The sequence below is a fragment of the Falco peregrinus genome, chromosome 7 (genome assembly GCF_023634155.1).
Source record: "Falco peregrinus isolate bFalPer1 chromosome 7, bFalPer1.pri, whole genome shotgun sequence".
Classification (NCBI taxonomy): Eukaryota; Metazoa; Chordata; class Aves; order Falconiformes; family Falconidae; genus Falco; species Falco peregrinus.
Genome location: NC_073727.1, coordinates 13,926,659 through 13,952,937, shown reverse-complemented (window position 1 = coordinate 13,952,937; position 26,279 = coordinate 13,926,659). Strand labels below are relative to the sequence as shown.

Genomic DNA, 26,279 nt, shown 5'->3' with positions numbered 1-26,279 from the left:
AATTAAAAATATATGAATTCTGTTTTGCTAGCATTAACTTTTACAGGCTCATGGAGCAATACAAGATTTTAGCACCTTGATAGGGCAGGAGACAGGCTGCGTAACAAGTGGGTGAGGTTTGTTCAGTGGTCCTTGCTGGGTGCAGAGCAAGCAAAGGAGGCTCAGGCAGTCTGTGTGGGGATGCAATGCTGACAGTGTCAAGGAAAGTTTCAAAAATCCTGTTATGTGAAACTGCCCTTGTTTAAAACGATCTGTGTAAGTCACTTGTAGTTTTACTTCACTTGTGAAAAGAGACTAGTTCACACTCCTGCTAGTAAAATGTAATGAATCTCATGCTTTATGCCTTTGTATGCATTCTGATGCTAAAGATACAATACTGCATGCAGCAGAAAAGGCTATATAAAACTCCAAAGATGTTTGGTCCTAATACAGAGTTAAAAAATGTTTAATCTAACAAGAACTAGAGTAGGTACTAAAACATGGGGGGAAATGTATGGCTGGGGTTGGCAACGGTTACCAGAATCTTCCCCCTGTCCCCCCCTTCTACTTTTTTCTTGGCTTTTTCCCCTCTGCTTTAGATTCAGAACCTGAATTGAATGAATTTTTAGAAATCCAATAAAGTATGGGTCTTGTTTTTCTTCTTGCAACTTAGTTTGTCCATGAAGTGTGGCGTATGTTGAGCTACTTTCAATTTAGCCTAAGGAAAAGCTGTAAGTTCTGTATCTATAGGAAAAAACAACCCACCCCATACCAAAATTAGGCCCCCAGCCATCAGATAAGGACAAATACTCAAAAAAGTTCAGAAACACTGATCATATTGAAATACCTCCTCTTGAAGCTTTATTTGAAAAATGGCATAAATGTTTCTCTGTTAGTTTAGAATTTAAGTACTGTAAAAGAATAAAGCTGTAATACTAGCATGCTGAACATGTAAAGCAATTCTGTTTCTTCTACAAATGTTTCTTTTTCCTGCTTTGTAAAATAATTTTTTTGTTCAGAATCTTTTTCTAGACATTCCTCTCCTTGACTTTTCTTTCCAGATTTTGTTTCCTATCCTGTTTGCCATGTTTCCCTTCTTACGTGTCAGGAAATTACCCTACCCTTCTCCATTTTGGTAAGATAACAATCTATAAGGAAATCCAAATGCTTTATGCCATACGCATAGCCTCTTAACGTCGTAAGCATGATTTTCAGTTGCAGCTATTGATACTAAAATTTTGGGGGTTCAATTTAAAATGTTTTTTTTTTTTTGTTGTTTGTTTGAATGCAATGCCTGTTTGCCTTAGCTGTTAAGAAGTTACTTTAAGTATACTTTTCAGTTAGGAACTTGTGGGGATTAAAAAAAAACAACAAATAAGAAAAACTTTACAGGCCAACTATTGACAAGCCAAACCTAGTGTTTGTAGTGAAATGTGTTCAATAATTTCTAACACTTCTGGTGTATGTAGATTGAATGGCTTTCTCTTTCTGTACACACAAGTTATGCAGTTATGAAGCTTTTAGGTACTGAATCCACTAGTGTTGGCTATTTAGCATCATGAGTCTTGTAAAATAGTATTCTTGAAAGTTGTGTTAGACACACCTTTAATTGTAGCAAATACCTTACTATTCCTGACTGCAAATTTAAATATTCTAAAGCTTGTATCTGTGCCCTAAATTTTTGGGGTGCAATCTCAGCAACATGAGTAATAGGAAAAAAGGCTGCCATCTTCTCTTACTCCCCTGAATAATGTGAGTCCTTATCTAAAACATGGGCTGCCTGGCAGTGCTTCACCCAGTGCGGGTCCAGTTGGATATTTTTACTTTTTCATCGTTTTTTTAAACCCTAGCCAGGTGAGATGTTGAAACTATAATTTCTTTAGACACTCCTTCATTTTTGCTTGTTTTTGTGAAGGCTTTTTAAGATAAACTGCTGTAAATACACTTGAAGCATTCACAAGTTTAACAAAACCTCTCACCTAATTATATCTGTTAAAGCTCCTAACAGTTCTGTTGTGGCTCCATTAAGCTTGCAGTAGAGACATTTCTAATAAGTCTGTCCTAAGTAACTATTTAAGCTTAGCTCATTAAACTTAGCTCATCTTTCTTTCTAGAAAGGTGCTGTTGCTCAGCCTTAAAATAATTTTCTGACTTCAATTATCCCCAGAGGTACAGTATTGCTCTTTTGGCACTATGATGGGATTTCCTTTTAACAATTACTCACAGGCTGTCTGTAAGAAAGTGAAATCACTTAATTGATTGAAATGGGTGTAAATTGTGAACTTTCTGTGTGTTTCCATTAGTATCTGTATTGGTTTCAGTGGGGCCAGGATTTCTCCTAAATTAACTAAGAATGCTGTTCAAAAAGAAAACCAAGCAAAACCACAAACCCTAATCCCCACCACCCTGTGTCTTAATTTCTTCCCTATACCAAAGCAATAAAATGGAATGGTAAACAGGAACATGCAAGTGCAGCCAGTATTCCCTCTGACTGTAATGTCCTGGTAATATTTTAATGCTGAGCAATTGTTTCAAGTGTAGCAGTTTCCTTTAGAAGCTCTTTACAAATAGGAAAAAAAGAGCCACCTGGCTTTAGTGTCATCCCACCATCTATATTTAAATCGTATACAATTCAATACATCATTCTTAATATGCCTGATGTTTACTTTGTTCATGGAGATGGGGTGGAATTACAGTAAGAGCAGCAACTCAATTTTCAATTCTTATTTAAATTTACTGCCAAATGATTTGTCAGTTCTGCAGAATGACAAAAGGAGGATCATTTAAAGGCAAAAATTACTGAAATGGGTGAGAAGGCATGTATATTTTTTTTCCTGCCTTCATGTTATCTTTTTAGTAATACCTAACTATAATGTAAATCCTGATTTACATTTTGGCATGGGTTCATGCTCTGGGATTACTGACAGTTAAGAACGTAAAGATATACACCTGGATCGCTATTGCTTGACTTCTAATAAGTTACACATTTTATTGGTACAGACTACAACAGAAATACCTTCATAGTTATTTATTTCTCCCTCATCCTGTTTTCCGTCAGCCGCTTACCATTCATCACTCTTCTGTTTCTTCCTTCTTTTTCTTCCCTGCTTTTTTTGATTACAAATATGATAACATATTTACAAAAGACTGCCTTTATATTCTCTTTACAAAAATGAAAAAAAAGTAAAACTGATTGGTAACAGGTAGTGTTATAAGTGCTTGCATTTCAACAAGGCAATAGATGATGAAGTAGATGTGTTCAGGAATGTCTGAAAGCTGTGAATGTTTTAGGGACTTCAAGGATAGTAATGTAGAGTAGAAAAATCAGTTAATACATTCAGTGGAAAACTTAGTTCCTGCAAGTGTAAATTAGCTTTGACAATGGTGTGAGTAGAAGTGGAATTAATCAGGATTTTAAGTTATCCGAACACTGAAGCTGTATGAATGGTCTTGCTCAGTGTTCTTAGTACTTTTTTTCTTATCTGACTTCTTGCTATACTGTCAATATGAATGAAAAAGTAAGGAAAGAAGTATCATAGCTTCTGTTTGATAAATCATAATGTCATGTAAAAATTGGAGGTCACCATAAACAAAACCCAGAGCCTTGAATGTTACTCTTAGTGCCCATAGTAAATTGTGTCACGTTTTAGTTAAGTTTAGTCTCTAGAAGAAATAATGGATTTGTGTGGTAAAATGATATACAACATCTATAACCTTATGTTGATGCTTAAATAAGACTATCTCATTACAAATATGTTGGCAGGTAAGTATTAATATTTTTGTGGAGAAATGGTTAAGAAGTCCAGTTGTTAACCAGGTGAAGTACTTGTGTTATTAGGTTAGATATGTTCTGTTCCTCCTATTAATAGATTTTTTTTCCTAAGATTGCCTTTTCCCATAGGATGTAAATTTCTCTTATTCTAAGAGAGAGTTTACCTAGAGCTATGAGCGTAAAGAGACTAATGGGCAGACATCTACATGATTTCATAAAATACGAGAATGGAGTTTTGAAAACTTTTATTACAGACTTCATGAAGTTCTGTATTCTCTTTGGACAAAGTACTGCATATGAAAAAACTACCCTGCAAGGAAATACTTGCAGTTAACATCTTGTTAACTTATTTTAACCAATGTGTGTGAACATGGATGTTAACATGTTGCTTTTATTTTTGTCCTAGTCACTAAACTTGGATTTTCATGCAAGTTTAATGATAACAAAATATGCTCTCCTACATAATTGAGTATGGCAATACTCAAAAATGTCTAATCTCAAAAAATATATTTTTCTGCACATACTAGTTAGGTCTGTTTTATGCTGCCATGTGACTACAGCACTAGTTCTGTTGAGAACTTGAATTTAAATGCTAATTGAATTAACTTTTTTTTTTTTAGGGGAAAATGTGGTTTCCCAGATATGCCAGTCATGTGGTTGCTTCATATAGCTAGTGTTGTATATGCTGAAATTCTTTGAAACAATAAGAGTTCTGATAATTTGTGTGTGTCTGTCTTAAGGAAGAAAGTGACAAAAGAAGAACGCAGCAAAACCTTCTGGTCATGGTGGTCTCTGTTTTCATCTCTTTCTAGATCTGTTAAGCTTTGATGATGTAATAGCTACCTCAGATAATCTATCACACCCCACTGCAAACCGACCCAAGATGCCTGGTAGGAGGCTGCCTTCACGTTTCAATAGCACTAGTCCTGTGAGTATATCGGGGGTGTTTCCTAGTAGTGAACTAAGAACTAACTTCCCAGGAAACAGGATTGCACTAGGAAAGTGTCTCATGAATCATTTTTACCTGAGAGGTAAATGCCACAGAGGTTCAGTTCCTGTAGACAAAGTCTACAGGAATTTCCATTCCCAGGAGAGAAGTGTATGTAAGAGAAACAACGTGGCTGTGTCGCAGCTGGAGGAGTCTTTCTGTTCTGTGGGTTATGGCTCCAGTGAGTACTTGGCTTTTCTAAGATCACTGATGATGAAACCATACACACAACTCACAAAGTGTCCTTAGTGTCTTACAAGCCTAACAATATATAGTCTTTGGCCACAACAAATTCGTAATTTAATGTTGCTGTAATGTGGGTTTTGTGACCTCATGTGCTGAGATGTAAGATTGTCAGAACATGAGAACCAGGTGGTGCAGAGTCCTTGAAATCAATTTGTATCATCGGATATCATATAGTTCAGTCATGCTAGTTACCATCTACAGTTACTGCCCATTAATGTTTGTTTTGTTGAAGCACTTATATGCTCCCAAAAACATCAAGGACTTGTTAAGTACTGCAGAGATGCTTGAAAATCCTGCCCAAGTTTCCTATGTTCAGTTTAAATTCATCTGAATGAGTAGTGCAGGGAAAGAAAGTTCGGAGTGGCGGGGAATGAAAACTCTGGTAATCTAGCGATTGAAGCTTGGGGGTTTTTGTTCTGTATTTTTTCTTTTTGTAGTATTACATCCTTAGAAACATCAGGCAGTTTTTATTTACTTTTTATTTTTTTTAAATTCTGAAAACCTTCTCATTTTTTATAAATCGTTTACCAGGCAAGTCAAAATGTGAGTCCGGAAAAAAATTTGAAGACTCAGAAAGAAGAAGAAAGTGCCAAACCAAAGCCATTTGAAACAAAAAAGGTATGATACCAAAGAGAGCTAGAGAAGTACCAGTTGTTCTGTTCATCTTGCTCATGTTTCAAGTTTGTATGGATGCAACAATTTATATACAAATGATTATATTTAAATGCAAGTGTACAGTGTCATTTAGTATAAAGTTCATTATACTTCAGTATAATGTGCATCAGTTCTGATGAGAACTATTACATGAGGTAGCATGAAACTGGTGGTGTTTCCCAAATAAGCTTCATGTCTGCTCAGCCTTCAGCCTCCCGACAGAACAACTCAGCAGATTAGAAAGGTGCACAGAAGATTGTTTATAATGAACCAATGGGCTCCATTAAATCAGTTTGTTTTTTAAGGTGTAGAGAACTGTACTTTTTTAAAGTGAGTACAGGAACCTCAGGGAAATGCTTAATAAAGAGCTGTATAAAATAACTTTCACATACTACAGTAGTCCATTTGAACTGGACATTATGTTTTACCTTTTGGGTAGAAAGTAAAGGAAATTTGTACACATGCAGCTGCCATACCAGTACAACGTCTATGCTGTAAGTGAGCCGTTCATAAAGATCTAATTTCTTAGCTTTCTGCTCGGTTTTTTTTTTTTCAGCCATCTGCATTCAGTCCACCAATTCCATCTTCATCTCAGAGACCAAGTTCTGTTATACTCAATTCTTTTCCTGGGGACATCCAACTTAAAGGAGAAACAGATGATGAAAAATTTTCTGTGGAAGAGCTCAGGACTCAGATGAATGAATTGATGGGTTTAGTAGACACACTGAAGAAAGAACATGGGTAAATATTTTCCTTCTCAATTTACAAAGGAATATATAAACATCTTCCAAATGTCTTGAATGCCAAATTTCTTAAAAATAAAAAGCTAGTCTATATTAATATTAATTGAGAACTTCTTTGTTTAGAACTTGATCTAACTAGATGTCCTAAATACCTATGAATTTGATGTCAGACTATTTTGGGAATTTGTACAGGTTTTTTCCTTCATATTCTGTGCTCCTGCATTCATTACAGCTTTTTGAAAACGTTTCTTAAACAGTTAGTACTCTCACTGTAAGGAAAAATAGGTAATGTTGAGGGTATAGAAGTACATGTACTGGCCTTGTGTAACACTGCGCACAAGTAGTTGCAGTATTGACAGGACTGTTGGTAGGGAAAGATATTACAGAGCTTTTGAAGTTGGTGATCGTGGTGGCCCCATCATCTCTGTGCATGTGGGTAGGGTTGTGTTTGGAGAATGATGTAGAAAAAAAATAAAATTTGTGTTTGAGTAAAAATAATAAAGACCAATCTGCAGAAAATTTACTTTTTCTGTTTTAGTTCTACAGCACAGACATTCATTTTGGTACTATTTAAATAATGACTAGTGTTAACTGAACTGGCTTTTATTGACCTCTGGAGAGGTTATAAAGCATCAGGATCAGTTGGTCTCCAGAGTAAACTAGTAAATTATGAGTTCTGGAGATCAATGAACTAGCTTTTCAGTGACTTGGTAATTCTTAGTACTTTCTTGCCTGAACATACTTATGAAATAAAACACATTTTTAGGAACTTTGTATTCTAAAGAATGACTGTTCTCTATGTAGAAATTGCCAGATTACTTGGAGAGTTGAATTCAAGTTAAAATAAAAGAACGGTACAGATTTTTAAGTAGCCTACTTAAAATTGTGATTATAAGTTAGGGATTGGTGCCTAGTGTTAGGTAAGAAGTGTTGAGGGTTGGTGGAATCTTGTGGTCCAACAGGCTTGAGTGCCAGTTCACTAGTGGGCCTGTACTTACATGTAAGTTTTATTTATAAGATGTAACATCAGACAGTTATGTGGATTGCTCTTGTAAAATTTAAACAAGGCCTGTGCTTCCTGTTCTCGGTAATATGAATTCTTTTTTCCCCCATCTGACCTGTATTTCTGGTATCTTAACCACTATTAGGAGAGAACTGGAAAAACTAAAGAAGGATTTGGAAGAAGAGAAGCTGTTGCGAAGTAATCTGGAGGTAACGTTAGCAATTTGAAGGTGACGGGGGGAGTTTACAAGTATACATAGGCAGTGTTCTGAAATCTGGCGCCACAGTAAAGTGTTAATGAACCTGCTCAAACTTTTTGTGTTGCTGTGCTAGCGTGGCGTTGAACGAATGCCTCACAAAGCGGTTGGATGTATATGAAGGATTCACAGTAGGATGTGTTGGGGTTGCGAGTTCAGTTCAGCGTTACTAGATTCTGCTCTTTGCTAGAAACATGTCCAACTGGACGTGTTCCAAGAGAGAAGAAGAATACTTTGCTTTTGTAAAGCTGAAGGAAAAATCGACTTTATGCAATCAAAAGAAAAACTGGGCAAAAGTCAACTTCCCTAAATTTTTTGATGGATTTGTTTAAATATTAAGTGGATAATTTGCCAAAAGAACAGAATGCATCTGAAAATTTTTCTTATGAATGAATGCCACTGCTCTCAATTTATTAATGAAGAAGGCTACCTGCATTACAATATGATGACATTAAGTAGTTAATAGGATGAGCTCATTGTAGAAAAATATTTGTCTGGTACAAAAGAGCATTTTATTTGTGAAATAATACCTTTTATTGACTACAAAGCTACTTTTGAACTCTTGGTGAGTTTGCTTTTTAATGCAACTCAAAAGCAATCAATGAAGTTGCCTTAAATATGCACCGGGGATGAAGAAGAGGTGACTTTACGTGTATCCTCTAAATCCATTTGAAGAAATACAAATTAATCGTGGTGCGTTTTTTTGCATGAAGGCTGCTTTAGGAAGTTAGTCTGAGGTGGTGATGCAGTGTTGCATGGGGGCATGTCAAGTGATTTCACAACCCAGCTTTGCTTTATTCAGAGTTTATCCAACAAAATGTAGCAGAACTATAGGCAAGTTTGTAATGATTTTAAATTCTTGTTTGTTTAGCGACATACTAGTATAAAGTCAGCTGTAAATACTAAACTGTCAAGTGCTTCTGTGTTGTGATTTTTACTGAAGTGTCTTTGAAATACAACAGTTATAATTTTAGTGAAAGCTCTGAAGTCTTTATCGCCACTCCAGTACTGACTCTCTTTTCAAAATGTCCATTTTCCAGCTTGAAATAGAAAAATTGAAGAAAGCAGTGATGTCTACATGAGACAGCTGTGGACTCAATGTTTTTAACTCACCAGGAATTCAAAGATGAACACAAGGAGAACTGACTCTTTATTTCATAATAGTGGATGCTGGTGTTCAACAGTCTTAAAAAAATATATAGTAAAATAAAAAAAAAGAATATAGTCTTTTATTCAGAGAGATAAGAAAACAAAAAAGAATAATGATGTAATTTTTTTGCCAATATAAAAGAGGCCTTATTTCTTACTGTGCTGGAATTGCAGACCTTATTTTTTGGTTTGCTTGAAAATACTACTGAATCTGTATAGAAAGGAGAGGGAATTCTTAACAGATTTTTATTGACTACCTGTAGCTTAATTTTTGAAGAGATCTATACTATAAATAGGGTAATCTATCTTCACAAGTAATCTGTAAAATAGTCTATTGGGAGGGATGGAATAACTGTATCGTAATTGTAGTTGCTGCTTTTCCCCTACATGCAAAAGGGAATATATGATATTTGTATAATTTTGGCAGTTTTACCCAGGGTTATGCTGTTATGCCTGTCTACAGTGAGAATATTAATAATATGCTGTTTATAAGTTGAGTAATGAGATAGGAATTTGTTAATGCCATGAAGCAGGTGGAACTCCCATGCATTGTAATTAGAACGAATGATCTGAGGAGTTTAGCAGAACATTTTGTTGCTTGCACTATTGGATTAATAAGGGATTTAGGACTGAATCATGAAATTATGACAAAAATAACTTTTAAAACCACAAAATGCAAGAAATACAGAAGACTAGAATCCAGTCTTAACTCAACCTGTTGTGCCTAAAATACTGCAGCATACAGCATGAAAAAGTAAACCTTAAGTCACAGTGTCTGTGCTTCTGTGTGTCTAAACTGAAGACAGTCTTTCTAGTGGTTAAGTATACATCTTGATCTGTTTTTAAAATAGTCTTGACCTGTTTTTAAAATAGTCAGGTTTTGTTATTGTCTCTAAATAAATCCCTTTTGAACTTTGATACTCCCAAAAGGTCTCAATATTTATATATTTATGCCATAAATTTTCTCAGTATATTGTGTACCTCTAAATTTAATAACAACTTCGTATTTTAATGAGTGGTTGGAACAGTTGCTTTGACAGCATTATGCTGGTGTCCAAGATGGTGTCTTTCACATTTTATGGAAAACAGTTGAAATCTTGTGGATGGCTTTTGTCTTTAACCCCTGAGCTCAACGCAGTGCACCAGAATAATATAAGAGGTGATATTTATTGCTGTGTTCATTTGATTGAAGAATTAAAAAACATACAGCTTCAGAAAGCCAGTCAAATGCATTACTTCTGTTAGTAATCACCTTATCTCCTATTGGTCTATTAGAATTTAAATGAAAAAAAAAATGTGCCACATAGTTTGACAACTTTACCAGTAAGAGAAGCAATGAAGTTTCTATTCATGGGAATAGTAAAAAATACAGTAATTATTTCGTGTGTCACTTGAGCAAGCGTCATGGAAGTGTTACTTCTTAGAGAGCATACTTTTTCCACAGTTGATGCGTCATAAAATACAAACAGGAAAAAGTCAATTGGAGGATGTCTGTCAGTTGTTGATTTAAATTGTTCATAAAATTTGGTTAATATACTATGCAGGTATTGGGTAATATTTGCTAGTCACATTGCTAATCAGCGGATCAAATATTAGTGCTTTTAACTTTTAATTGCCTAGGTGCATCACAAATGAAGTCTTGAGCCAGATCTTTATATTGAGGAGTAATGTGCAGCAGTAATGCCTTGTCAGACACTAAACTCTTACTTAGAATTTGTACCTCTGAGTCAGTTGAGGAAAAGCAAGAATTGAGCCTAACGGAACAGCCAGTTTTGTTATATAAGCTCCTCACTGTGATTAGAGCATGAAACAAATCTTGAAATGAATTGCTCTACAGAAGTTGTCTGCATGTAAGCTTGTAGCAGATGAACAGAACAAGACAATCAGTTAAAACCAGTAATGAAAGGTGTTTGTTATTTAATGGCCTTTGTTCACTATAGCAATAAATGACCCAAGTGCAATGACTTGATTTAATAAATCCTTCTTTTAAAAGTCGCTGCTATGAGTATTTTTAGCCATAAGGAAACTGCCCAGATACGTGTATCTTGTCTTCAGCTAGTGTTACGGACCAGAGTGGAGGGGGAGAGGGTAATGGTTTTGAAGACATTCCGCAATACAAGTTGCTGAAAGCAGTATGCTTCACTGAATTGTTTACCGGTGCTGTAAAATGATGCATGCTATCCAAACTCGGCAAATAAAATAAGTTCAAAAACCTGTTGAAATGTCTGCTCAGTTCTGTTCAGGAATGTTTGGTATGCCATTAAATTTTCTACAAGAGCAGTCCAGGGGGTGGGAGCAAAGTGTATGATTATTTGTATAGACAGTCTTGGAGACTTTCAGATTTTAATTTACTCACTGGAATGCTCTGGTTCCTGACTGTCAGGATGGCTTAGGATGGAAACAGTTGGAAAGCTTACTGTTTTTCTTTGTAAGTGTAACTGGGAATCTTAACTTCCCAGTATCTCCTTATTCCCCCCACTTTTTTTTTTTCTGTCGGTCCGTATTGAACTGACCTTACTGGCATCTTCAGAGCCTTTTCCTAAGACCCCTATTACCAGTCAACAAATAACATGGATAAATGGATGTTTGAATCATTTCTTAAGACTACAGTGAAGAACTGAAGACTGAGAGCATGGCAGGTTTTAAAAGGGGTGTGGATGAGGGAAAAGGCAAATGAAGAATAGGCAAACAGAAGGACATTTTTAAACTGCAAGGTTTTTATTGTATCTTCATAACATTCTTTAAAAAGCTTTTGTTTGCATACAGGGTACAGTTTAAAAAACAAATTAACATCAAATTACAGGTCTACTTATATATAGTTGATCATCATTAAGGTAACATCTTTCATGAATGTTGCTCCAGGGAAATGAAGTTTCTGTTGAAAACCTGTAATGTATTGCAAGGTTTGACTTTGAGTTGTGTAGAAAAAATATCAGTACCTTGTATTCGTTGAAGTCACAATTAGCAGAAGTGTGTTAACTCTTTCCGAAGAAATTGGTAAAACTAGATTTTCACAGCTGCCTTACTTTTAGCTGCTATTAAACTTATCTGAGATGTTCCCAATTGCTGGCTGCTTTCTCAGAGCAGTGTCAAAGCAGCTGGTCGTAGATCTTGGGTAATTGGATTTTGCAAGAGCTAAAAAGACAAACCACTCCCTTTTGGGTGCTGAGGCACATACCTCCCAGCTTGAAGAATGCAGCCTCGACCAGCTTGTAAAGCGTGAGACCTGATGCTGCTGGGTTCAGCGTTTGGAGTACCCCCTTTGCTTGTTGGAAGTCATGGTTTGAGTATCTTGCTAAGCCCTTGGGAGCACAGATCCACACCTCTTCCTTCCGAGCGAAGCATGTGTGTGTGTCTGTTGAAGTATGCCAGCCGTTGCATCCTTCGGAGGGCTTGCTAGATTGAGGAGGTGTTGGAGAATCGAGAGTCATGGGGTGGTTAGTCTTGCTGTTGTAGCAAAGGTTCAGGGAGTGTGTGTGACTAGGGGAAGAAGCCTTTTAAAACAGGTGTCCGTACCTTGATGCGGTCTGGTCTTGGGTCCTCTTCTTACTTAGAAGGTTGCTAAGGTGCCACCTTCAAATTTGTCTTTAACCAGTGCTATATCAAGTGTAAGTCATTTAACCTTTCCAGATGGGTTGCGTTGGCTGTGTCTGATTGCGCTTGGCTTAATTCCTACTTGATACCAATGTGAGACGCAAGTCTGGCTATAACAAAACAGAACATTAAATAATACCTGCCTTTAGGCTAAAACTGGAGACCTACCTTGCGGCAGAGGCCTGACTGAAGTTGCGGTAGCAGGCAAAATGATGTTATCCCAGGAAACCCTATAAGACCATGACAAACATTGCAGGACTGGAAAAAATTCCTGACCAAAACTCTTCCAAAGCAGCCCTGTTGAGTAGCGTGTTAGGAATTGCTCTATTGTTATGACAAACTACTTGTTGTAAATTACTGGCTACTGGAAATCTGGCTGCTGGAGGTGAGCCAATATTAAGAGAGCGAGCAGTGAATGTAGCACAAGGTTCAGCAGACAGCTCTCACCCCTTACAATGGGTGCAGCCCATAAAGAAAGGATTCTTAATTGCTCATTGAGCTTTTTACCTGTGCGAGAGACTGTCAGTAGTGTCATCTTTGATTTACGAAGGGTAATGCATTAACCTGGCAAGATTTTTTTTTTTCTTTTTCTTTCTTTTTTTTTTTTGTCTTGAGAAGATCAATACAGACAATACAGAAGATGCCTCCTCCACCAGGAGGAAGGGTACAAACCACGCAGGCATGATTCATCTGTGTGGACTCCTGGCAGAGGTGGCAATCTAGCAGTTTTGGGGGTGTGTTTGCAACTTGTTTTGTCATTTTGCAGTGCAATACCTTTATTGTTCGTCTGCAGGTTCCTCAGTGCTAATCCAGTTGGACAAGAAAAGAAGCATACTGATGCCCAAGGTTATTTCCTCATGGGAAAACTGTAAATGAGTCAGAGCACCCAAGCAACGCTGGGTAAAACCGTAAGAGTGAGACTGGGGCACGATGGCAGCAGATGAATGGTTAGACAGTCGCCTCTGATATCTTGAGGATCTCTGGCTGTGTTAATTTTGTTTACAGTAGAACCCAGATTTCTAAAAACGGTGAGTATTATCACAAAACCTTTTCCAGAACTGTTCGAAAATCATCGGTGGTCTGTGAAGCTTGTTTGTTCATAATCTAAAATGCACTTAATTGCTTAGGCTGTGTTTACTTTGCACTTCGTTCCTCAGTTTTATGTTCTCCTTATGTCTGTGCAGTGTTGATGTTTTAATAAATCTGATCTTTTTGCTTGTAGTTTTGTAATTGGTATCTAATCAAAGTGTTGCCACTTTTTAAGAAAATCAGAAATTTTCTTACAGAAAAAGTTACTGTGAAATTCACTTTCCTCTCAACTTTACTTAATACATTTGGAAAATGTAAATTTCCCTTGAAAAATACAACTGATAGCATTCTGTATAATTAAGAGCTTTAATTTTTATCCTCGGATGACCATGTTGAAGACTCTAAATAGTCTCCTGCTGCAGCCCTTTTAACTTGCCACATTATGGTGGTTTATTGAGTTTTAAACTAGCCATGTAGCCATTCAAGCCCTAAAAATAATAGAATAGGTTCATAACAATGGGTTTAATATTTTTTAGAAAATGTTAAATACACGCAGTGCGAGTTTGCAGTGTTTGGGAAAATATATTTGTGTAGCCAATTATGGCAAGACCATGTAAAACTTTATTTTGTGCAGTATGTGCGTGTCATTTTTGCGCAGGATGCCATTCCCCATAAACCTAAGGGTAGTTTGTTTCAGGAGCAGTGAGGAGGGGAAAGCTGTGACCCCAGGTAACGGAGAGCTTTTTGGCCAGAGACCTCGGTCCCACCAGTCTGGGGTTGTAGTTCCTACCGTTGTCGCTGCTTGGGCTGAGCCCTCTGGTAGCGGCAGCCACGTGGGGCCAGACTGCCTGGCAGCATCCTGCCAGAAATGAAAAGTACGAAGGAGCTTGGGGTGGAGGAAAGGAGGGATGGTTTTGTAGAGTTTTACAAAACACTTTGATTTTAAACCAACAGAAGTCACGGAGTAAGGGCTTTGAATTTAAGGCTACGATATGTTCACGAACATATGGATTACTTGCTTGACCTTTTTTTAAACTGTTTAAAGAGGTGCTGTCCTCTTGCAACCACTGTCTAGCCACTCACTCCTCACTCTTTCAGAGCTTTGCCCCCCTGGGGTGCTGTGATGAAATGAAATGAGGTGGAGAAGGAGGTTCCACAGCTGGTGACAATCTCCTGAGTTGGGTGGGAGGTACCTGAGGGTATGGAAGTACCTTGTTTCTCAAGGGTTTTGACAACTCAGTTGCTTGTGTGCCTATGTCCTGGTGGAACAGAAAGCTCTGGAAGGGAGGAGTAACCTGTTTACAGCTTCTTAAAAAGGGAGGCATTACTGGTAGTAGGTAGTTTATGATAAGATATATATGTTATTCTCTGTCTCAAGTACTATAACTGGATGTTTTGGGCGAGGAATAGGTGTATGTGCTTTCACATGGTCTTGGGTCAGTATATCCATGTTCTTTCCCTACAGTGACTTGCTGCTGTGTTCCTTGTTTTGCTCTAAGTATCTGTTGGTGCTTGGCATGTTCTTGCAGTGTGAGACTGGGTGCTTTCCAGGGTGAGTCAAGCAACGCAACTGAGCGAGAACAGTGTTTTACTGGTAACGCGGGCCGATATCTTGGTGAGCCTTAGATACCTGGACCTGTTCCAGATTTCTACCTCACTTAAAGGTAACAGCCCTAGGTGGAGTTACATCAGTGACTAAATACAAAAATATGAGTTAACGATGAAACACGATGAGCTCAAGGATTCCCTGCTGTGAAATGGAATTAGGGCTACAAGCATACAGTAAACACATAATGACCGCAGAAATCGGAAAAGAATTTGATACAGCCCTTTGCCTCAAACCTGTAGGTGTTTCCCAGCCACCTCCCATTTTTTGGCAAGGTTGATCTGAATCTTTTGGTTCACTTCTCCTTGTCCATTTTATTTCCTTAGAAGAGCTAATGGTTTCTAGCTTTTAAACCCAGAAAATCTTTGTACTCGTACCAGTTGAATTCAAGAGGCTGCCATAAGGTTCTCCTTTAGAGCTAGCTTAGAAATTCCCATGGCTCTTCCCTTTATGATCTTTTCATAAGTAATAAACCTGCGAATTTGAAAATACAGTAAGGTGAACAATTGTCACAGATGAAGGGGGTAGCCAGCTGTGCGCCTGGCCCTGTGATGCTGTCAGATGGTGAGAACTTGGAGCGGAGATGTGTTTTCCTATCCAGGAAACTCTGTCGGTGCAGGACCCCTTCTGTTTCAGCATCATCTGTGCTGCTCAGTACTATCGGGGGAGAACTGAGTGGCTGCTATCAAGGCATGGTGATCTGACGAGTGTGCATCTCCTGAAATCCAGCCATCATTCCGCTTTGCCACTTTGTGTTTGTTTTGTGTTTTAGTGCTTTAGCTCACCAATTTTATGCCTTTTTTTTTTTTTAATTAGTCCATGCCTTAATCTACCTCTGCATCCAATGACAGAAGATTAGTGTCTCAATTCTTTTGAATCCACAGCAGCTGTTGCTTTTACCTTAGACATGCATAGCATCTAGTAATCAGATTTAATGTAACATACTATTTTTCCTTAATCCCCAGATTATTTTCTGCCAGTAAAGATGCCTGTAACAAATTGCAAGCCAGGATATTAAGCTTTTACAAAGAACCATAGGAAACTTCATGGGGGCAGCAGAGGCCTGAATCCTTCTGCAAAGCAAGTAACATGTTACTTCAGTCTGGTCCTTGTTTCTCAGATTTTGATATCTGATCCCAGAGGGCCCAAGCTTGCTACCTTGCGTGGCAGAGACGAAGCCTGTCTTAAATCACTTCAAAAAGGACCCACAGGCTGAACTGCTTTAATAAGCTCTCTACCTCGCAGTTTACAATAAATTATAAATGCAGTAACTTCCAGTGTTGGACCAACTTTTTTTTTTTTTTAAGAAAAGGTTCACAAATCATTCTCAGTAAAAAATTTAAATGATAAATATCTGAAAATTACCTTGCAAGGACAGTCTTTGGGGATGGGTTTAGCTGCTTTCTTGCTAGCAACAAGACTATTCCAAAGTGAAAACAGAGGTGTCTAAGCTCCTTTAACATCTGTTCCTTCCAGGAGGAAAGCAGTAAATGCGAGGGGATGGATGTGAGGGTAGTCCACTGCCTGCTCCTTTGGACTGTGCACTTCTTCCCAGCCACGCCGCACACGGCTCTTGGGGTAAGTTTCACTAGACCAGGCTGCCCAAATCCCCATCCCACCTGACCTTGAACACTTCCAGGGATGGGGCATCCACAGCTTCTCTAGGCAACCTGTGCCAGTGTCTCACCACCCTCATCATAAAAATTTCTTCCTCATCCGATCTAAGCCTACCCTCTTCCAGTATGAAACCTTTTCCCCTTGTCCTGTCGCTGCAGGAGGAAATATTTTGAAGTATTCATTATGTTCAACATGCCAAGCAACCTCCAGCACAACTCCTGGAGTGTTAGAAACCTGCTATTCAGCCTCCTTTACCCAGCAGTAACAGTGCAGCTCCCAAGGCATTGCGTAGCCAAGCTTTCCTTCCAGGCTGGCAGGGTTTGTCTGGTTGGAGGTGATGGACCGTTTGACCAAGCGGTGACGGAAGCTGTTCTGGATTGTGCCTGGCTGCACCACACACCGTCCCAGCAAGTGGTCCTGCCTGCAGGAGTCCCGTGTGCCTACCTTGGGGTCACTGCCCAACCAGGAGAGGAATGAAGTGGCTATTGATATTCGTACAACTGTAGTTTTATCTTATGGCAAAAGTCATATAGATCGCATTGTCACCAACAAGTCACAGATTCTCACCAACACGGGAAATACTGGAGAGCTTAAGCCTAATACAGGCTTTTTGACTGAAGGACAACTGCTGGAGGCGTGTGTGATCCTGTCGGCTAACTCAGTATGTCACTGCAGTAGAAGGGTAGAACCGAAGGCTCGATATGTAGAGATACACTGTCAGTGGGGAGTTCTCAGTTGGTCTGTATGAGCAAGGGGCCATGAGCTCTGCATTCTGGACCTTGATAAGACTTCTGGACCTCAAAATGACTATTCTGCCCTTGCAGTCACCTTTCTGGTTTGTGCCACGGAGTCATCTTATTTCAGATTTAATCTGCATTCCACTTCTTATTTTTCAGGTTCTCCATAAGGAATCAAAGACTGGTAATCAGCAAGGTACAGTGAATAGCTATGTGTCTTTGTTAATTCTTTGTGAGATGTTACCAATTATCAATACTTTATACCCCTGATACCTCGTGAACCATAGTATGCTGTCTTATACCTTATAACAATATCTGCTTGATTTGTTTTACAGATGGCTGTATAAATCTTATTCCCTGCAAAGATAACGGAGCTATTTGTATTCAGCCTTGTTCTCCCTCCTTCCATGGGGAGACAAGCTTTGTTTGTGAAAACAGAAAGTGGCAAGTGTTTGCAGATGCCTGTGCAAGCCTGGATGTTCAGTCTCTTTTTCAGGTGAGGCATCTGCTTTGGCCTGTGCTCATAATTTCTTGCAAAGACAGCCCCTTCCTCCATCCGCTTTCAGACTTGAGCAAAGGGAAGGAGGTGGGATCCTAAAACACAGATAAATTTGATAACAGGCTTTGACTTCATCTTAAACCAAATGATAGGAAATAAATTTTAGAAATTATTGCATGGAAACATAATTCAGAAGTGAACTTGCCTTGTTCTTTTGGTTAACATTCCTCATGCACATCTAAACCAAGACAATGATACGCTGGGATGGACCTGAGAAAAAAGCAACACCAATACCTGTAATAATCAGATGATTCATGGTAAATTCTCCTCAACCACAAAATAAAAAACTTTATTCAGGTCACTTGAAGGATAAGGCACTACATTTAGTTCTTGCCCCTTTCTTTGTATCTGTTGTAGAAACAAGGCATTCTTCTCAGGTGGGCTGTGGTCCTGGGTTTCAGGCCATCCAGCACATTTATTGCATACCCCAGCACAGAATGACAGAATGGTCACGGTCAGAAGGGACCTGTGAAGGTCACCTAGTTGCAGCACTGTATCTCTTGCCTGGTTGTAGCTGCAGCTTCATTTTCATTCTGTTTGTTCATTTTCCCAAATTTATTTTCCTCCCTCCAGAGAATTTCTGAACGTGAGCTCCTTCCAAGCTCTGGAGGACAGGTTAGTGTTGCTGGAGAACACCTTCCTTTTGTAGGGGAAGGAAAGCCAGCACATGGGAAGCCTGGAGGTGGAGCAAAATATTTTGGTGATGACGACCATGGGAATAGTAACTGCCAAGCTGATTTTTCATGCATCATCCCAGATATCCTGTCTTCACCAGCCATTCCAGGAAACATTGCTGATATAGTGGAATTGCTGAAGAAGATTTCCCTGCTGTTATCAGAGAATGTCAATAGAGGAAAAATGCAGGTATTTACTCATATGGGCTTCAGGAGGTGTTTTTGAGCTTGCCAGAGCATCCATACAGTGTTTTGTCCTTATAGCCACTGTCCAATGAAGTGATAGTTGCAAATCGCATGGACATCACCTGGGAGAGTTTCCAGAGAGGGCCATATTTTGTTGTCAGAGAAACTCTTTGACCTATTCATGTACAATGAAAGTACTCTCTGGAATTCTTTCTTTAAAAGCAAAAATTTTCAGGAACTGGTTAGACATGGGAAAGCAGTCCAAGGAAGAAGTCATTTTTAAAGTATGACGCTGTAGGGAAGGCAGACTTGGAGATGCTGTCCTGCAGCTGTGTTTGTCATGTGTTGCACAATGGAAACTCATTTTTTTTCCTGATGAAATCAGAGAGGTGGGGGAAGAAATATATGGAGGATGATGTAAAGCAAACCTGCATAGCAGGTCAGCATCTTGAATAGAACTTAGGTGTCCTGATTTTTGCTTTATATTTGCTTCTCCAATCCCCTTTTGGGCCATGATATGAAGAGGATAGGACAATTCTGGTAGTGACCATGCCAATGAGATGTTGGGGTTTGACCATGGGAACCTGTTCATTGTCAAAGAAGAATATTCCCTTTATAGAAATCACTCTTGAATTTAAATGAGCCTTTCTGGAGACTCTGCCGGTGGAATAACAGTTGGTTTCTTTGAACATAAAAAGTAACTTTTTTTTTTTTCTTGTTTGTTTCAGGCTTACAGCAGGATAGCAAACCATATTCTTAACAGCTCCATTATTTCCAACTGGGCTTTTGTAAAGGACAGAAATGCTAGTTCAGTATTACTGGACTCGGTGAATTTATTTGCTGGGAAACTTCTCCTAAGGAATGGGTCAGAACGTATACAGGAGCGCTTCATCTCTACAAAAGGCTACAGCATACATAAAAACACTTCTGGAAAGAGCTTTGATTTTTCTATGGAGTTCAATAACACAGGCAATATCACTGGGCACGTGGTGATTCCAGAAGAAGAGCTTTCCAGGTTACCCAAGGCTTCCAAAGCCATCAGCATTGCATTTCCAACACTTGGAGCCATTATAGAAACCAGCCGGTTGGACCCAGTTTCTGTAAATGGAATGGTGTTATCCGTGTCTCTGCCAGAAGAGCTCCGGCGTATTTTGCTCACCTTTGAAAAGGTGAATAAACTGGAGAACGTCAAGGCTCAGTGTGTTGGGTGGCACTCCACGGAAAGGAGATGGGATAACAGGGCGTGCAAAATGACATCTGACAACATCAGCAGTGTTGTTTGCGTCTGCAAGTACCACCGTCGGACATTCAAATCCTTCTCCATTTTGATGTCCCCTGCCGTGCTCCGAAATGCAGTGCTGGATTACGTTACACGCGTAGGGTTAGGCCTTTCCATTTGCAGCCTGGTTCTTTGCCTTATCATTGAGGCTGTTGTCTGGCGCCACGTTACAAAAACCGAAATAACCTACATGCGCCATTTTTGTTTGGTCAACATCGCTACATCGCTTCTCATCGCCGATGTTTTGTTCATCTTGGCGGCTGTTGTTCACAACACAGCCCTAAACTATCAGTTGTGTGTAGCAGCCACGTTTTTCCTTCACTTTTTCTATCTTGCCTTGTTTTTTTGGATGTTTACCTTGGGCCTTTTGATTCTTTATGGATTATTATTAATTTTTTTTAAGATAACAAGATCTGTATTCATAGCTACAGCATTCTCTGTTGGATATGGATGTCCCTTGGTCATATCTATCCTCACTGTTGCTATTACTGAACCAAAAAACGGGTATTTAAGGAGTGGAGCCTGCTGGCTCAATTGGTATGAGACCAAAGCCCTCTTGGCCTTTGTTGTACCCGCTCTGAGCATCATTGTTGTGAATGTGGTGGTGGTGATAGTAGTTGTGGTGAAGACTGGGAGATCCTCTGTTGGAGAAGGCTGCCAGTCACAAGATTTGAGCAACATGATCCGAATTAGCAAAAATGTTGCCCTTCTGACACCTCTTCTGGGTCTCACCTGGGGGTTTGGATTAGCCACGGTTGTCGACAGTCGCTCTCTGGCGTTCCATGTTATGTTTGCACTATTGAACGCCTTTCAGGTAAACTCTGCAAGACTGGGAATGGTGTGTGATCAAACTTTGAGCCTGGGGAAAGGTAGCAGATCAAAGAGAGGCTGGCAGCATGCGTTGTGTGTGAAAAACAGGGTCTAAGCTTTCTTTTTGACTCAACGTGGTACATGCGCTAGGCATCCTGCGTTGACGTCGTAAAGGCAGATGGGTAATGGAACAAACTAGTTGGCACAAAGTGTGATGAATCAGGATGATGAATTCATGTAAAGCATAAAATACACTGGTTAATGCCCAGGAACTGAAAAAAAGGGCTCATCCATATCAATTATACACAGAAAATTCTCATTGGCCATTGAAGATGGTTTTATTTTAACACATCAGTATAAACATCTAATATTACCTGACACTGTTGTATACCCAGTCTGCCTTGGTGGCTCTTGGCTAATACTGCTGCTGAGTGGGTTGAGAAAGTCTTGGTATGTAACCCATCAGTCCAGTTCTTAATGAGAATTAGCATGGGTTATATATCCATTCTTGACATTCCTGGAGAGCCCGTGTGAACTGGGCGGATAACAGCAATGAGCAAAAGGAGTTTATCCGAGTCATAGGTGATGAGATCTATCCTTAAGGAAGTGGTGTGTAGAAGCATTTAAGAACCATCCTGTGGTCATGCTGGTTTTGTTAACTGGTTTTGCAACTTTTTTAGGGATTCTTCATCCTGTTGTTTGGGACACTTCTGGACAGAAAGGTACTTGGGTCACTTCAGTACTTATTCTGGATTGTATGAACATTTTCTACGCTCTGAGAAACTGTTCCGTTTAATATTTTCTTAAATCTACAGACAAGAGAAGCCTTAAGGATGAGCTGCCTTTCATCAAAGAGGAAGTGTAGTCTAGCAAAGGTAAAGATTTATATAGATTGCTTTTTTCCCCCCTTAGAGGCTTAATTTACTAACTTACCTTATTTGTATGAGGAAAGAATGGAACAAATCACTGAATCTTACCTGGTTTAACATTTTTCTAAGGCAAATGCTTGCTGAAGGAAATACAGTGTCCTGGTTTTGGCTGGGATGGAGTTAATTTTCCTCTTGGTGGTGCTGTGTTTTGGATTTGGTGTGGAAACAGTGTGGTCAGGGACTTTTTGGTTTCTCAGGCCTTGCTGGCGGGAGGGCTGGAGGGATGCAGAAAATTGGAAGGGAGCAGAGCCGGGACAGCTGACCCCAACTAGCCAAAGGGATATTCCATACCATGGGATGTCATGCTCAGTATATAAACTGGGCGGGTTGCCCAAGGCTGCCGATCGCTGCTCGGGGACTGTCTGGGCATCGCTCAGCAGGTGGTGAGCAACTGTACTGGGCATCACTAGTATTCTTTTCTCCCTTGCCTTTGAATTTCACTCCTCTCCCCTTCTCCCTTGTTTTCATTATAGCTTATTATTACTCTTTTGCTTTTATCTCAATTGTTACAACTGTTCTTATCTCAGCCCTCAAGTTTTACATCCCTTTCTGATTCTCCTCCCCACCTCCTTGCGTTGGGGGAAGTGAGCGAGCTGCTGCGCGGCACTTCGTTACTGTCTGGGGTTAAACCGCAACATACAGGTATCTGAAAAGGATGTTGAGGGTATTAAGCTTCTAGATATTAGAAGTGGCAATCCATAGACTTTTGACTGCTACATAACCTACTGCTGTTACAAAATTAAAAATGGTATTTTAATCTCATCTTTTCACCTGTAGATATCAAAGTCCTTTAGACAGAGATGCCAATGACCTTTTTCCCCAGCTGTAAAATACACCTAATTTAAGGTGACTAAGTAAGGAGCAGAATTAGGAGTCCAAAATCCCAATGTAATGACCTATTTGCCATCTATACGAAAATATGGATCCGTATGATGGCAGGGCTGCTTTTAGATATCAGAAGGTGGTTCTGCTTCCAGCTGGACATCAGTTCAGGATAGAAACCGCTCAGAGCCCAGCCGGTACATTTGGTGCTCATCAATGTTGGTTCTCAAAGAGCCTGAGGGTTTTTTTAAATATCAAGACAATTCATTAAAAGCCAGTGTTTAAACCTTAAGGAAACAGCTGTGTTTCAGCAGCTTCCTAGGAAAACGTAGGTGGAATTGAAGTGCTGACCTTGCTGAGTTAGTATTTCCTACCTCTGCTGGAAAAGTTTATCTGCTGTTTGTTAGATTTCCTTTGGTACCGAGGCTTTAATGCTTTCATGCTGTATTTATAAAAGGGAATCCCCTTTAGCTGTCTTGCAAGAATAGTCTGCAGTGCTCCTGCTGTCTGCCAAAAGAAACTATGTCAGTTCAGTTTGAACTTCAGGAAAATAAAGGTATTTCCTTGCTTTTCTCCAGTCTATATATCAGTCCTGATTCTAGTATTGAAAGCTATTCCTAGTTTTACAGATCCAGGATCCAAATAACAGTGAAGTTGTTGCACATCTTATCAAACTTCAGGTCAGGAGTGGAAGTTTGTAGGTTAAAATTCTCTCAAGTCACCACCAGTATAATATTCTGGAAACAATGGTAGAAATTTCACTAATCCCATGACTTGACAACACTTGCTAAAAGTATTAAGTGATCTCACTGGGCAAAATTTTACGTGGAAACCATGGCTGCCTGTGTCTACAAGCTTGGGTCAATGTGGCCACTCACCTGGGTGAAAGAGGCCACATGAGTTTGACTTACAAGAGCTGGAAAAGTTTGTCACACCTGAAATGGTTGTTAAAAAAAATAATAAAAAAAAAATTAAAACCTCTTGTTTCAGAGAGGTTTCAGAATGGGACTGTATCTGGGGGTTTAATGGCGATTGTGTAAAACACCTAGAAGGGTTATGCAGACTCTCGCTTCAGGTCCCCTGGTTGCTCCAGCCTCATAAAAACCCTTCTTCTGGATCAGATTTTAAGATGACCATCTTGTGGTGTTTCTCACAGGATTTGAAGGCACCTCCTTTTTGAAATGGAACTTCCACCTACACGGATGACATATCTAATCTGACCTGCTGATTTCTTTTCCCTTAGTCCTAGCAATGGACGGTTGTCTTCAGTGAACCTGAGCAGTGAGAGGAAAAAGGAGCACTTTTTACACAGAAATCCTGGTTTGAGATGAGCCAAAGTGGCTGACCAGCTCAGAGCATGGACAGCACTGTCCTGAAGCACGACGACGGGAAACATCATGAAAACTAGAAGAGAAAAGGCTCTGAACCTGCTGTCAGGAGCAGGAAATCATCAGGGTTGCTGCAGCCCTTGGAGGAAACACACTGATACACCTTTCTCACCTTTATGAAAACTGCTGTGAGGAGAGTTTGTCCTCGTTTGCCATTTCAGTGCTTCAGTTTCTTTTATTATTTTTTTTTTATGTCAGTGCAATGAGGAGCCGTACAGCATGTGGAGCTGTTCTACAGTTATTTAATTTTTAATGTGATGTGGAAATATTGTGTGTTATTGAGCTGGTTTTGGCTATCTTTGATCAAAAGTGATTCTGTTAGGTGGCACTGTATTCATAATTTCCATTTGTCCTCCCAGACTGAGGGAGCATGTAACACTATTTCTGCCTTGCAGCTGTTCTCTCCATCTCGGTATTTGTCCATCTCGGTGCTTGTGTGTCAGAGGAATTGTACAAAGCACTGTTTCAGTTTGCCAGGATAGAAATTTCATTCTTTTTCCACCCTGCAAGACAATGACAAAGATAAACAAGAATGAACATTCTGCAAATAATTAGTTTCCCTCTTTAGATGTGGCAAAGTAAGTTGTGAATATGCTTCAGTTTAATCATGTGGATGGAAAGCTCCCACGTCCCATGCGGTGTGCTAACGAAGGAAATGGTTTGTCCATGTGAGATGGGGTACTCGGCTTCATTAGAAAATCAGTCCTCGGTCTGAGAAATCCTTTTTTAATGCAAGCTTTGATAGAAATGTTATTCTCTCTTGTCAGGACACATCAATGTTTTCAAATGGAAATAAGGTTGAAATTTTGTCATTGTTTCTAATAAGCAGTCACTATTCTCTACCGAAAAAAGCAGATAAATGCCCTTTAATGTTAGCTGGTATTACTCAAGTCAGAAATCACTCATCCCCCTGTAGCTTCACATACGTTTGAAATACAGAAAATTTAATCAAAATAATACTGTTTAATGTCATCAACACCCCTTTACTGAAGAGGGAGAAAAATACCCTGGGAAATGAACTGAGGGGTGTGGGGCATGTGATGCGTACTATGGAAAAATCCAGAGCCAGATGACTCGGGGGGCGGGGGGGGGTGTGTGGGGGAGGGCAGGGCTCTGGAGGGGGGATCTTGAGGGCAGAGCTCTGCTGGGCCATGACAGAGTTCTTGTCCCCAGGACTTTGTTGCTTCCTCATGCCTTCCTCTCCTATTTTCTTTCCTCATAGACTGTAGTTTTGCTACAAGAGACTATCCCCACTCACTTCATACAGTGCATTTGCATGTTGGAGAGCTTTGATTAAACAGAGATAAAATTGGACTTACATGCTGCTGTAACATAAATTTAAAAAGACCATTGCCCCGAAGTCTGCTTCTTAGTGTCAAGCAGCATTTTCTGTGCTTCAGCTTCTCTCTCTCCTTGAAGCACTTAGAGGATTTTTTTTTTCCTTTCCTTCCCTTTCCCCCACTTAATAAGTTAATGTATGTTGGACTTGTCTCTTAAACCTTTTTCAGCACCAGTAGCATCTCCTCCAAGTCCCTGCCTGGCCTTTTTCAATGTAGTATCAGAGCTACGTGCCTCTTACGCTTGAGGGTTTTATTTCATTTTGGTATTGTACACCTGATTTATGAATCTACTACTATATTTTAAAGAATAGTTCAAAGACTAGCACAGGATGTGTAGTGTCAGGTGGAGGTGTTGGCCAGTGTTCAGCACGTGTCCTTTGCAGATGTGAACCGTGTAGGGGTACCTCTGTCACCTCTGTAGGAAGGGGACCACATGCAGTTTGCAGCATGGAGAAAACAGCTGCTTTGCACCTGAATTTGCTGCAGTGTATTTAAAGACCTCCATTTTCCACCATTCTTCAGGATTACATTTAATTCAACTAGTGTTTGTTTGTTTTTACTGTTAACAGTGAAATTTTATTACTGAAATGATGTGGTTTTTCCCTCCTGGAAATTCAAAACAACCCTAGCATCTTACCCTTGTCTTGTGTGTGCACACATGTGCATGTTAAACCACAGTCCATTACAACTCTGAATTTATAGACAATCTCAGATGAGGCTTCCCATGTTATACACACCCCCTCCAAAATCCCAGGAAATTCAGCAGGAGTCTTGGCCAGGCAGTGGTGCTGTGAAAGGAATCTGTTTCATCTGCACTTTGCTGATAGAAGTATCTAAGCCGTTTATCAAAGGATGTTTGAAGCATGGGGCTTATTTTCAGCAGCTGGCACACAGCAAAGTGTTTCACCCTGGTTTTATG

At 39.5% G+C, this 26,279-nt stretch overlaps 2 protein-coding genes across 7 annotated transcripts in view; both read left to right on the top strand.

Moving 5' to 3' along the window:
- The window catches only part of CD2AP (CD2 associated protein), an 89,624-nt gene extending 78,618 nt beyond the window's left edge, over window positions 1-11,006 (top strand). The window contains exons 14-18 of the mRNA XM_055810753.1: window positions 4,564-4,679; window positions 5,517-5,603; window positions 6,196-6,380; window positions 7,531-7,594; window positions 8,682-11,006. Coding sequence (XP_055666728.1) covers window positions 4,564-4,679; window positions 5,517-5,603; window positions 6,196-6,380; window positions 7,531-7,594; window positions 8,682-8,723 — 494 coding nt within the window. The 3' untranslated portion in view covers window positions 8,724-11,006. The remainder of the gene's footprint in view (window positions 1-4,563; window positions 4,680-5,516; window positions 5,604-6,195; window positions 6,381-7,530; window positions 7,595-8,681) is intronic.
- A 5,367-nt stretch (window positions 11,007-16,373) lies between these two features.
- ADGRF4 (adhesion G protein-coupled receptor F4) lies at window positions 16,374-25,072 on the top strand. 6 transcript variants are annotated; one of them, XM_027789193.2, is made up of 7 exons: window positions 16,374-16,597; window positions 17,533-17,569; window positions 17,709-17,869; window positions 18,506-18,796; window positions 19,521-20,885; window positions 21,562-21,603; window positions 21,697-25,072. In XM_027789193.2, exons 1-7 carry the CDS (start codon window positions 16,520-16,522, stop codon window positions 21,799-21,801), a joined length of 2,079 nt encoding a protein of 692 aa, XP_027644994.1. In that variant the 5' UTR covers window positions 16,374-16,519; the 3' UTR covers window positions 21,802-25,072. The 6 variants fall into 6 exon arrangements, 2 of the variants coding, with proteins under 2 accessions (XP_027644994.1, XP_027644992.1); XR_008748236.1 differs by having other exon boundaries at window positions 19,521-21,756; window positions 23,876-25,072; XR_008748235.1 differs by having other exon boundaries at window positions 16,527-17,569; window positions 21,562-21,756; window positions 23,876-25,072.
- The last annotated feature ends 1,207 nt before the right edge of the window (window positions 25,073-26,279 follow it).

Coding starts and splice junctions, on each gene's coding strand:
- ADGRF4 (XM_027789191.2), top strand. CDS start 17,395: ATGAGCTCTGCATTCTGGACCTTGATAAGACTTCTGGACCTCAAAATG. Junction 17,570..17,708: donor AAAGACTGGTAATCAGCAAG/GTACAGTGAATA, acceptor TTTGTTTTACAG/ATGGCTGTATAAATCTTATT. Junction 21,604..21,696: donor GGACACTTCTGGACAGAAAG/GTACTTGGGTCA, acceptor TTAAATCTACAG/ACAAGAGAAGCCTTAAGGAT.